General features: G+C 46.4%; 1 protein-coding gene across 3 annotated transcripts in view; it reads left to right on the plus strand.

The window, feature by feature from the left end:
* EGFL7 (EGF like domain multiple 7) overlaps window positions 1–12949 on the plus strand; it is a 73818-nt gene that overhangs the window by 21305 nt on the left and 39564 nt on the right. For all 3 annotated transcript variants that reach the window (XM_069609593.1, XM_069609594.1, XM_069609595.1), the window contains 3 exons: window positions 6499–6689; window positions 10847–10972; window positions 12373–12485. In XM_069609593.1, coding sequence (XP_069465694.1) covers window positions 6610–6689; window positions 10847–10972; window positions 12373–12485 — 319 coding nt within the window. In that variant the 5' untranslated portion in view covers window positions 6499–6609. The remainder of the gene's footprint in view (window positions 1–6498; window positions 6690–10846; window positions 10973–12372; window positions 12486–12949) is intronic.

The following is a 12949-nucleotide window of genomic DNA, read 5'->3' on the forward strand; positions in this document are numbered from 1 at the left end:
GGACATTTCATGAAACAAAACAAACACCAGCATTTCTGCTGGATCGTCTTTTTGGACGCAAATGGCCCTTAAGAAGGCAGAGGCCTCCATGCTTGTCTGCCAGCAGCAGGCGGGCGACTATATTGTGACCATGCCAGCCGTGAGAATGAGCTAATTGGCACGGAGCTGTTCGGGCTCTTTCAGGCGAGGCCTGGCATAGAATAATGTGCGGCTCGCAGGGCTTCTTTGTGGGGGTGGGTAACTAGGCCGCTGCGGCCTTTTGATCCGGTCGCCCGCAGTGTGTTTGAGCGCGGTCCCGGTTATTAATTGCAGGTGACGGCGGCTGCTTTATTCTTAGCCTGTGACTCTATTGTATAGACACACGGGCTGTCATGTTATTTGGACTCTTGCTTTATCATGGGGGATTTCCCAGCTGCTGTACATATTATGGGACCTGCGCATTCTGCTAAAAGACAGGAAGGACTCACCCGACTGGTGCTTGCAATCTCTTTTTAATTATAAATGTTTCAAATCCATAAACAAGATTAGAGGGCAAAGGCTCTGACTTCTATGTTTCACCCCATCTCGAGTTTCCTCAGCTCAGTGCCAATCCTTTCCAGCACAACAATTTCTTATGCATGTGCCTATAAGGATCTTATCAAAACCATATAAGAGCTTACACACATCCTACTTCATACTGATAAGAGTTTATAAGAATTCGATGTGTTTTGGTGTCATATAAGTTCTTATTGTTCTTCCGAAAATCCCACTGTTTTCTCATAAACACTTATAAGAACTTTATAAACGCATTATTGCATGGAGGTATGCACATATAACAAGTGCCGGGTGAAACACAGTTTACACACAGATTTCTATTGCAGAGGAATTAACTTGCTGAGTTATCCTGCCAGTCTTCATGCAGGCCTCTGAAATCGATTGCAGACTATGATATGATATGATATTTTATTAGAATCGCGCTCGTACACAAGTGTTTCGGAGCGCGACAAGGCAAGGGAGGGGAACGGGGGAGAATAAAACAGCGATCTTACTAGGCCCAGTGACATTGAGAACGCGCAAGTGCATGGAACAGGGAGAGGGGCAAAGTGCATGGGAGTTGGGGAGAAGTGGAAAGTGCGCAGCAAAGGAGAAAACAGAATAAATAATAATAAATAAATAAATAATAAGGGCAACAAACAGTCGTAGTGCAGCCGGCAAGTGCTGGTTTTAAGGCAGACGAGGCCAGTCCCAGACCGGACATAGACTACAGAACACAGTAGTTGTACCTGTGCCTTAGTGACTGCCAGTGGAGATAGGCTCTTGAGAACAAGCGTAAGACTATACAACTCCTGCGTCGCTGCTGAGTACCTAAAACGCAAGACAATTTTCTCTTAATGTATTTAGTATCCTAACTTGTTTACAATTTATTAAGATAGAACGACTCAACCAATTTAGGCTGCTTGCCTTAAAATTCGGATCTCAACCAGTGAACTAAGCAATGTAGCCAATAGTTACATGACCAAGTCAAAGCCAAGGGCATTAACACCCTACCGGTCATTATTGGATTGAGAACAACCACAATGTTGTTCTTTTGTGGTTGTTATGATGGTAACCCTCCTTAAAGAAATCCTTATATAATTTTAAATTGAAAAAAAAAATCTTTATTTTTTTTAAAACATTCCTAAGAGCTTCAAGTTCAACGACCCAGGTAACTGCCTACCCGCAGAAGGTTGTGCCATATGTGCTCTGGGCCTCCACCAATCAGAATACGGAGTTTGTTTTCCACGACTCTAGGCTTCAGACCTTACATGTATGATGTTGGTTGTTGTGGCTCAGTGTCTTATTCCTGGGACCCCATGTGACTGGTCTTAATTGCATGAAGGTCGCAGACGAGTAGAATTTTCTAGTTTTCTGTTTACGAAATCATGCACTGCAGCGGGGTTTTATCCAAGCAGCCGAGAGCACTTTGCTCAGCAGTTTTAATCTTGCTGATAATTGCCCCTTTTTGCAGACTCTGCCTCACAATCTGTGAAAGTGCCAGCGGGTCACCGAAGACTGCCAGTGCCTTACTCTGAATTACTCCACGAATAAATGGCAATGGAGCGCACGGGAAAGGGACGGGGCAGAAAAAACAGAACGTCCCCCAGAAAGGACATGGTGCCAGTTCATAAGCGAGACAGCAAAAAATATCGGCCGCACACATCTTGACACCACATCTGGGGCAGTTATCTCGACACGCGCTTTATCGTCATATCGCAAGATTGACAAGTTGATCATTCTGAAATGCCTGGAAAAAAGCCCCATCCATTCAGTCTGCAAATGGGTTAAATATTAATTTAAATACAGTCCTTGCATATTTGGTGGCGGTCTTTAATGGAGAGATTGGCCAGATGGTATGCCAGTTTCATGGATCTGGGTTGTCTGCCCACAAACGTTTTGTTTGCGGGTGGACTGCCCGCACTGTACCTGCTCAAGCCCCCATTTTGCCCGTTCATTAAAAATGGGGGCCTGAGCGATTTTTGTCCCCCACCGACATCCCCACACCCCCGACCGCCCCAAATAGCGAACATGGGGGCGGGGGACACCCCCAAAGTCCCCTCCTCATGTTCGGTATTTTTGTATTCGACCAAAACGGCAACACCCAATTTGATCAAAACGGACCATATTGTCCGTTGAAAAAAAAATCTAACTGGGTGTTGCCAGTTTTTTAGCCTGTCGATTATATGTGCATGTCGACATATTTCTGTACATATGTTTGTTTCTGTTGGAGACTTCTGACCATCGAAGCTACGGCTGGATACCAAAGTGCATAGATCGGGAGGCTGGAACCTTTGGCTCGCCAATGTTTTGGACTGAAATCACCATCAGCCCCTACGAGCATAGGTAATGATGAGGGATAATGGTGGCTGAAGTCCACAACTGTGGAGAGTCGTTGGTTGCAGACGCCTGGTATAGAGTGTAGGATGAGTAGTTTCTTCCAGGAAGGTTTGGAGCACATTGAAGGCTTTAGTCCGCCCAATCACAATTCCTTATCGGCAAACTATTGCACATCAGTGATTATCCCCTTTATTCAGCTTAAAAAGGTTTCTCTATGTTTTTGGGGGTGAAGACAAAGAACACCGAGCCTATGGGACTCATTTTGAAAGTCCCCGTTATTCGGGTCGGGGACCTGTTACGTTTACACTTTTGTGTAAACTGCGCCCCGCTGCAGAATTGCCCTCATTTGCACACCGGAGTGCAAAAGGAAAGCACAAAAAGGTGACAAACACGCTTATGAACTGCCCTTTTACACTCCCCTGTGAAAATGAAGTGAACGCTGCCTTCCATGTACTCATGGCAGGCAGCGTTTACAATGGATTCCAATGGTGCCCACTTGCTTTTTTGCTGGTGTAAAAAACAGGCGCACTCCATAGGAATCCCTAGGATTTGCGCTGGTATGAAAATCCACGCCGGCGTAAATGCTGGAGCTTTCTATGACAGAGAGGACGGGAGTGGCGGACTCATAATTTAGGATCCGCCCCTTCTGTCTACCATACAAAATACTGAAAATGAGCTGTGAGGTAAAAGAATCGCGTAAAAGACTTACGCAAGACTTTCATGCACTTTGTTTACATTCTGGCTCATACAAAATGAGCTCCTATGAGTTTTTATTGAGGAAAAGCCGGCCCACCCTGATTTGATGAGTTTTTTTGGGCCCACCCACAATTGTGTATGGCCACATTAGCAAAATCCGGAGGTGATTAACAGGGAGGGCAACTGTGATTGGGTATAGAAGTTAATGGACTGCAAAATATGTAAATCTGCTTATATACGGCGCCAAATCAGCACTGTAGTAAGTGTACTACATACTGCCTTCTGATTGGTCAATTCCTCTCATAAAATTACTATCAGACAAAAAATACCAATTATGGAACGAGGGGATGTAGCAATGATACATTTTAAATTTCAATTAATAACATGGTTTATGCCATTTCTAGATACTGTTAATAGCATGTATTACTATTATATACTTAATTCATTGATCTAGGAAGGCCTGCAGTTTCAGCACAGCTCAAAGTAGCAAGCAATTAACTCACTGAGCTATCTTACTAGTTTAACGAAATAAAGCTAAGACCTGTACACCGAATTTAGAGACATTGTCACTGTGCGCCTGATTTAGAAAAATCGTTTTACAATGGAACACTCCCTTTGAAAAACGCTCTGTAAATCATACCCTTTATCTGCCAAGCATGGAGCAAGTTTGCGGGCTTTTAGAGTGAGACTGTAGCTGAAATGAAGCCTGAAATCTCTGCGTGCCAGGCCCTGTCAGGGGCTGGTGGCATGGAGAGCAGGGGCTCTGCGTGGGCTTCACATCACAGACACCTGACAGATTATCAAAACTGGCCGGGGGATGGCAGCAACTCCTTTTCAAGAGCCTAAGATAAGGGCCACCAATCCCGGGCCCTCCATTCCCAGCGCCTGCTGCCTGCCATCTTATCATTTCAGCACGGCCTGGGGGGCGGGGGGTGGGCTGCTGACATCCTCTGGAGGCGCTCAAGCACTGCTTTAAGATAAGGGATAAAGGGACTATATGAACAGGGCGCGTTTGGAAGGTCCTCAAAGCTTTGCAACACCTAAATAATCGAAATTGTTTCAGACATTTAATGTCATTGATTGTCAATGTTTGGGGGGGTACCCTGAGTGAACGGTTCCCGTGCTTACAAGTAGGGGATGTGGGTCACCAATTGGGCATGATTCTGGTCACCTTTTCCTCATTTTCTAGAACTGCAGGAGCTAGTCAGCCCACATCCCTGCCATTACAAGAGAAACGTGCACGTCCAGCTGTACAAGAGGGGGTCAAGAAGAGAGTAGGCCTTCCAATGTTTCCATAATGCCATTTAGGAGGGGGTGCAGGTATATAAGTACAGTTCGTGACGCACCGGGTGATGTAAAGGCTGGTAGGGGCACACTTGCAAACCATTGCTAAAAATGAAAAACATGCACCCTAATCTGGAATTATTTGGGAGGCATACGTGTTAACAATTAGAACTATTGGAATGCACACCGGAGGGCATTTTCCAAAACCTTTTAAATTGCACACAGGGTACCTGGTAGGTTTGCACGTAAGTGCAAAAAGCTCACCTCTATGCATTTTTTGTCATTTGCATCACGAAGTGCAAAAGATTGTACAAACCAGACACATCATAGGTTCTCCTCCTTTTCGCACGTTGTGGTGCAAATTGTTGTTATCCAATATTCATAGTGAGCCCGTCACTACCAGAGCAATTTTTTACGAGGTCTGGCCTTGTCCGAAAGGTGGCGTATTGGGGCCCCGCCAGACCTTAGTCTGAGGGGAGGGGGTGTTAGGAAAAGAAACTGGGCAACAGAATGGCCAAAACCAGAGAGTAAAATCAATTGGGATGAGAGTGAGGGGACATGGTTGTCGAAGTAGGGACGCGTGTTTCTGAAATGTGATTAGCTATGGGTAAGAAGCATGAGTGCAGTACTCAGAAGAGTACAGCTCGGTATCGGGCAGAGTTTTATTGTGATGGCAATATCCAGAACTGACGAGCATGGTACCTATAGGGCCGACACAGGCGCTCTTTGTGGGTTCCCTTTTCTATAGATGGCCCACTATATTGTTTGCTGCCCTTACCTTGCATCATATACCAGCTGTGCCCTCTATACGATTAGGCCCGTCCTTGCGCGCGTTCATAAATGCTGCAAATTCAAACTCTTAGATGTAGTTAGATGGTGAGTGGTTGCGTGATGGCCTTGCGAGGTGCTCCATGCCCGCTTGGCAAACAGCACTGACAATGGGTCCCTGTGAGATCTGCCTGTTTTTAGCTGGTGTAAAAAGCACGCGCACTCCATAGGAGCTTGATGCATAAGCACGCGCACTCCATAGGAACTCGCTGCATAAGCACGCGCACTCCACAGGAACTCGCTGCATAAGCACACGCACTCCACAGGAACTCGATGCATAAGCACGCGGACTCCATAGGAACTCGCTGCATAAGCACGCGGACTTCATAAGAACTCGATGCAAAAGCACGCAGACTCCATAGGAACTCGATGCATAAGCACGCGGACTCCATAGGAACTCGATGCATAAGCACGCAGACTCCATAGGAACTCGATGTATGGACTCCATAGGAACTCGATGCATAAGCACGCGGACTCCCTAGGATTTCGATGCATTACTTCTGGCGTTGAAATCAGATGCGGGCGGCAATTCAAGTGCATTTGTACGGCGTAGCTGAAGGGGGCGGTGGAAATGGTACTTCTGCACCATGCCGCCTCTCCACCATACAAGTAAATAAAAACAGGGCGGACCATGAAATCATGCGTACAGGTTTTACGCATGCTTTTACGCTTGATTTTCACATTCCGCCATAATGCCCTCCGATGTGTGTCCACAATGCAAATGCTGCCTGAGTTTTAAACATTTCTGAAATAAAGCAGCCGGCTTAATTCAGTGCTTTGGGCCCTGTGAGAGGCTGAAGGGGCCACATGTTCACTGCTTTGTCTTTTCTCTTCCAGGCCTCCCGATGACGCGGTGCACGCAGTAGGCCACGATCCTTGGCCAAGTAAACAGCCACCGTTCTGCAGCGGCGCGTGGCGTGCCGCGGGGGCGACGCCGGCCACCTAGAAATGTGGGGGCTCACCTACGTCCTGGCCGGATGCCTTTTCATCGCTGGGGGGACCGGCACGGACTCGTTCCACCGATCTGGGTAAGCCTTCGCTCTCTTTGTGTCCACCTCAGGGGTGCCCAGGGTCAGACTCGATCTTTCTTCCCAGGACACAGGAGGTGGCGTTGAAGCCAAGTTCAGTAGGGGGGAGGGGCAGGGGAAGGGGAGGGGCGACACGTGTATGAACGCATTCAGAGGGGCAGGGGTTCAGGACGTGTACCAGATTTAGAAACATAGGGACAGCATATTTAGTCATGTACAAGTTAAACTGTTAAATATTTTATTAATCGCAGTGATGAAGTCTCGTCACAGGAGGCACACACGTGTCGGCAAGAGCCCTGCAGTCTAGTAACAAAGTGACTTTAATTGTACACATAATACGCATACATGACATTTAACAAAAATACATGCATCCGTCATCAAAATGCAAATCCACTCTAAAAAGGCATGAAGTATACAATTAAGCATATCGAGAGTTGTTAGGATTTTAATTTAAACCTTTTGCAAACTTAAACTTCCATGGGAAAGTACAATGTTTAATACGTGAAGTATATTTGAATGTATGTAGTATCTTTCAATGCACGCAGAGCATTCGGTAAAGTCTTGGTATGTCCTCGATTTGGAACATGATAAACTATGGGCTGCGAAACCAAGAATCGGGAGTTCTAATCCTGGCTTCCCGAGTTGACTCAATTGTGTGATCCAGGGCAAATCTTTCTGTCTGAATGCCCTGAAGTTTATTATCTGCCCAAAGTGAGCTCGCTTAGTAACAGGCTGCTGCAAATAGGATGTTAATTATTACAAACTGTAAATGTACACCTGCACTGGGGAAACATGGGCAAATAGAGCCCTTCCCACAAGCTCAGCAAATAAGTGAGCTTCCTCGTTTGCACCCGGTGCACCCCATGCAAACGAATGAATCTTGGGACCTATGGCACATCATTTGCATGCTGGTGCACCCCATGCAAATGAATGAATCCTGGTCACTATGGCACATCATTTGCATGCTGGTGCACCCCATGCAAACGAATTAATCATGGGCCCTATGGCACATCATTTGCATGCTGGTGCGCCCCATGCAAACGAAAGAATCCTGGGCCCTATGGCACATCATTTGCATGCTGGTGCACCACATGCAAACTAATTAATCCTGGGCCCTATGGCACATCATTTGCATGCTGGTGCATCCCATGCAAACGAATGAGTCCTGGGCCCTATGGCACATCATTTGCATGCTGGTGCACCCCACGCAAACAAATGAATCCTGGGCCCTATGGCACACCATTTGCATGCTGGTGCACCCCACGCAAACAAATGAATCCTGGTCACTATGGCACATCATTTGCATGCTGGTGCACCCCACGCAAACGAATGAATCCTGGGCCCTATGGCACATCATTTGTATGCTGGTGCAACCCACGCAAACGAATTAATCATGGGCCCTATGGCACATCATTTGCATGCTGGTGCACCCCACGCAAACAAATTAATCATGGGCCTTATGGCACATCATTTGCATGCTGGTGCACCCCACGCAAACAAATGAATCATGGGCCCTATGGCACATCATTTGCATGCTGGTGCACCCCACGCAAACGAATGAATCCTGGGCCCTATGGCACATCATTTGCATGCTAGTGTATCCCATGCAAACGAATGAATCCTAGGCCCTATGGCACATCATTTGCATGCTGGTGCACCCCACGCAAACGAATGAATCCTGGTCACTATGGCACATCATTTGCATGCTGGTGCATCCCATGCAATTGAATGAATCCTGGTCCATGTGGCACATCATTTGCATGCTGGTGCACCCCACGCAAATGAATGAATCCTGGGCCCTATGGCACATCATTTGCATGCTGGTGCACCCCACGCAAACGAATGAATCCTGGTCACTGTGGCACATCATTTGCATACTGGTGCATCCCATGCAAATGAATGAATTCTGGTCACCAAGGCACATAATTTGCATGCTGGTGCACCTTATGCAAATTGAAAGAATCCTGGTTACTTACTTTGCTTCCTCATTTGTATCCGGCCATCCGGTGCACCCCATGAACATTAATTAATCCTAGTTACTATGGCACATGCTTCCTCATTTGCATGCTGGTATACCCTATGCAAATGGATGAATCCTGGCTAATGTGGCACATGCGTCCTCATTTGCATGCCGGTGCAGTCCCTGCAAATGAATGCATCCTGGCTACTGTGGCACATGCTTCCTCATTTGCATGCCGGTGTAGTCCCCGCAAATGAATGCATCCTGGCTACTGTGGCACATGCTTCCTCATTTGCATGCTGGTGCAGTCCCCGCAAATGAATACATCCTGGCTACTGTGGCACATGCTTTCTCTTTTGCATGCCGGTGTAGTCCCTGCAACTGAATGACTCTGGGTTAACAAGGCACATGCTTCCTAATTTGCATGACGGTGTATTCTATGCAAATCAAAGAATCCTGGCTACTGTGGCAAATGCTTCCTCATTTGTGAATGCCGGTGTAGTCCCTGCACATGAACGCATCCTGGTTATTATGGTTTATGATTGCTATACACAAGGAAACTCAGGACGGCGTGCCGCAACGCTACGTTGCCTAGAAGTCAAGTGACTGGAGACACACTTGTTCATGAAGTACAGCAGAAGTTACTTGATGGTTGCAATCAGCCCATTTCCTTTCAGACAGATGCTTGGCAGGCAAACATTTCAGTTTTTAATCACCTTGTTGTTACAAGAATTTAGATAAGCATAAATTAAATGGCTGCAAATAACCCATTACCATTCAGACAAGAATGATTGTTTTAAATCCCCTAAATGTGGCAAGAATGTAACTACTAAGAAGAAAGGGGGGCTAGTTAATATACTAGCATATTTGAATCCCCATAAATGCCAGAAAAAAAGGCAATGCCCACATATAATTTTTGTACCAGTAGATGCACTCTCCCTCATGTGCCTGTTTCCACCTCTATGAGCCAAAACTAAAAATGCCAAACCTTTCATTTAATATGAGTGTGTTCGTGTTCATAACTTTCTTATTGGCCTTCCCTTGTCTGACATGACATGTGGTCAAGTCACGCCAGGAATCGTACAAAAATGTCGACCTGGGAATTGCGATGGCCAAAAATGTGGGGGGGTTAGAGGATAATATTAATATGGAGGGGCACTGCAGGGGCCTCCCCCAATATATATGTGGTGTAAAGGGTTAAAAAAAGTCAGCATTTTCGGTTGTCACAATAATCACATAGATCCATCACGCCATGTTTATTAACTGATTTCATGCAGATTTAGCAAACGAATGTCACCACTGCTGGTTACTAAACTGGCGCGTGGCGCATGCGCCCAGAACACGTTGTGTGACCTATCGCTTCCCACCAGCGAGGGAAGGAGGGGCTGCAGGGAAGCCTCACCTGCCTTGTTACAGCTCGGACGGAACTACTTCCATGTTCAGTGCCCATTGGAAACCGTTAAATAGGCCACTTAGAACGAAACAATTAAATCTCAGTGGGAGAAGACAGGACATTCATTATTTCTGAGAATACTTAATTGAACAAGCGGAGAGAAAAATGAAATCCTGCTGGGTGTGGTTGTGTCGCAGTGCAAATGATGTGCTGGCCAGCCTACTTGCATACATTAGTGTAGGAAGCGCATTCCCGACACTCATGTATGACAGGCTCCCAGCACCAGCAACAGTGCTGTGTGCACATTTCACAATGAAGGGCCCGTCGTGAAATATCAACAAACAAGTATTTCTAGCCCTGTTTGAGGGATAGAGACGTCCGTGGAACAGTGAGAGGTCCATACCAGTGCTGTTCCACATTACAATGCATGACAGGATCAGGAAGGGCCCTCTCATGCATTGCGGATGTCCCTGTGCATGTTCCGATCAGGCGCGCGGCAATGTCCTTCATTTCTGTGCATTTCAAAGCTCATCCCATTTCTCCATTTGAGATACGCATTGAAATATGCAGAAATGCCCCCTTCAGGCCACCAGCTTTACCCAATTATGCACAAGGGGGGAGTGCATCGGAACGTGTGCATCTATGATAATTATTCATGTGGCACCACTTTATAATGCACGTATCTCTTGGGATTTCACTCAAGTGTTTGAAAAAGGAAGATGAGCCGTATGCATAGCAACCTGTGTTGGGAAGACTCTTCTGTAATCAAGGTTCTGAAAGATGCTGTACTTGTTTGTATTTCAGCCGTGGGATGTGCCTGGTGAATAGACAACATACCCCAAGCCTACCATACACAGAATCCTACGTGCAGCCTGTCTACCAGCCCTATCTGATGGCATGCGAAGGCCACCGAATCTGCAGTTCATACAGGTGGGGTTAAATGATCTTTCTATTACTATAACTAGTGCAGAAGGTCAACCTTAATGAGATGTTCCCATTCCTCAGCTTGCCCAATTCCCAAATTCCTACCCAGGCTCACTTTGAACAGTGAGAATTAAAAAGAAAACATACATAACTCTGTAAGGATGTTTGTGCATTGGGAACAGGCATTTGTACAGCGATCCTTCTCAAGAGACGCGCGACCCAGATCTGCCTCTTAGCTCCTCCTCTTTTTGAAACTGTGAGGTCCTCTGACCGCAATCATAGCCATTTTATCTTCCCATCCAAACCCTGAGGCTTTCCAAATGGGTGTACATGGTTCATGATTGGATGAACACTAATGTTGAGGTGAGTGTTGTGAACAATGAAACGAGCACCAGGTCGATTGTGCATTGTGTATTTAGTGATTCAAGCATACATCCATTTTATCACAGGCATATTTTTCATATCTAAACATCTGTACCCGTTCTTAGGACAGGGTCAGGAATTCCACACATCAGCAACTCGTCCAAAGAGATGCCCTCCGTATGATAATTACTGTGGAATTTCGAGAAGTAAGACTCTTGGGCATCCTTCAGCTCCCAGGAATCTTTCTGGGCAGTTCCCGCCTCCCAGTGCATGAATGCCTCCCTTGCTTGGGTCATGGCCCTCTTGAAGGATAGCTCGGGAGGATAGTTCAGCGGCAATGTGCTCTCTTTGGAAGCAAGACGACACGGATCAACACAGGTTCGATCCCCAGGTCCGCACTTAGAAACCTCATATCATATCAATCCACAAGATGATACAGGGATAGCCGGGGAGTTAGAAGCAGGGGGAGAAGATGTGAAACATACAGCAACACTGGCAGCTGCATGCTAGCAAACCCCCCATGCAGGGGTCACTCGGCGACAGCTGCCATTATCTAACAACTGTCCAGAGGCCGCAGGATTGAGGACGTGGGCATCATTTGGGGCGCCCCGTTCCTCTGTGCACTCTCGCCTGGGATCCTGAATGCCTGCCCATTAACCAACCAAAGCATCGACTTACAATGTTACTTCTAGAAGACATTAGAGTTGAAACAATAGCCATTGTGTGGCTCTTGGATTGTGCTACAAACACTCTCTCTTGTGTATCCCTATACTAAAATATTCTTAACAGGGCTCGGCTGCCCATTGGCATTCGAGAGACGTAACCTCTTCCTTGTAGCTCACTTCATCCCTTAATACAATTCCCCACTTGTCGATCCAAAACCTTCCAAATTCCACCCTCAACAGAAGTGTTTTCTACTTTCCAAATGATCTCTCTGTTCCCACATGGTTTGCTTCCCTAGACTGGAGGTGACACCGCAGGCCCCTCTAGCATGGATGGGCCTTCACATCTCTCAAGGACATCTTTCCTGTCTTCTCTTGCAGAACTACGTACAAAGTTGCCTATCGGCAAGGTCTACGGAGAGTGTCGCAACCTCTCTACACCTGCTGCCCGGGATGGAAGAAAATAAGCGCGCAAACACACAGCTGTAGCAAAGGTAAGTCACTTCGGCCTCAGAGTCTGGGATACCCCAGAAGACTGAGGTTCTCTGAGGGCTTTTCTTTGGCACCCTACGGTCGCCGGTAGAGGAAGGCATGTTTTCAATGTCCGAAATACGCAGAAAATGAATGAATGTAGTGCCAAAATAATGCAGGAGACCCATAACTGCAACTCATTCACATCACATCCAGAAACACTTGTGTACAGGCGTGTTATAAATGACTTATCATATCATATCATTGAAGAGAGTCTTCTAGCATTAGCTTTTGAACAAGATTAATCTATGCTGCAATTTGCCTAGGGATTACATATTTTTTTCTCCAAAATATGCCCACTCGGAATTTGCCAAATTTTTAATAACTCTTTTTGTGCCATATGCTATCAAGAGAGCAGCCAATAACATTAGCCAACTACTCACCAACAATGACTAATCTAATGCAATGTTACTCACATGCAACCGTC

This window comes from Ambystoma mexicanum, chromosome 8 (genome assembly GCF_040938575.1).
Source record: "Ambystoma mexicanum isolate Mex_15411 chromosome 8, UKY_AmexF1_1, whole genome shotgun sequence".
NCBI classification, from domain to species: Eukaryota; Metazoa; Chordata; class Amphibia; order Caudata; family Ambystomatidae; genus Ambystoma; species Ambystoma mexicanum.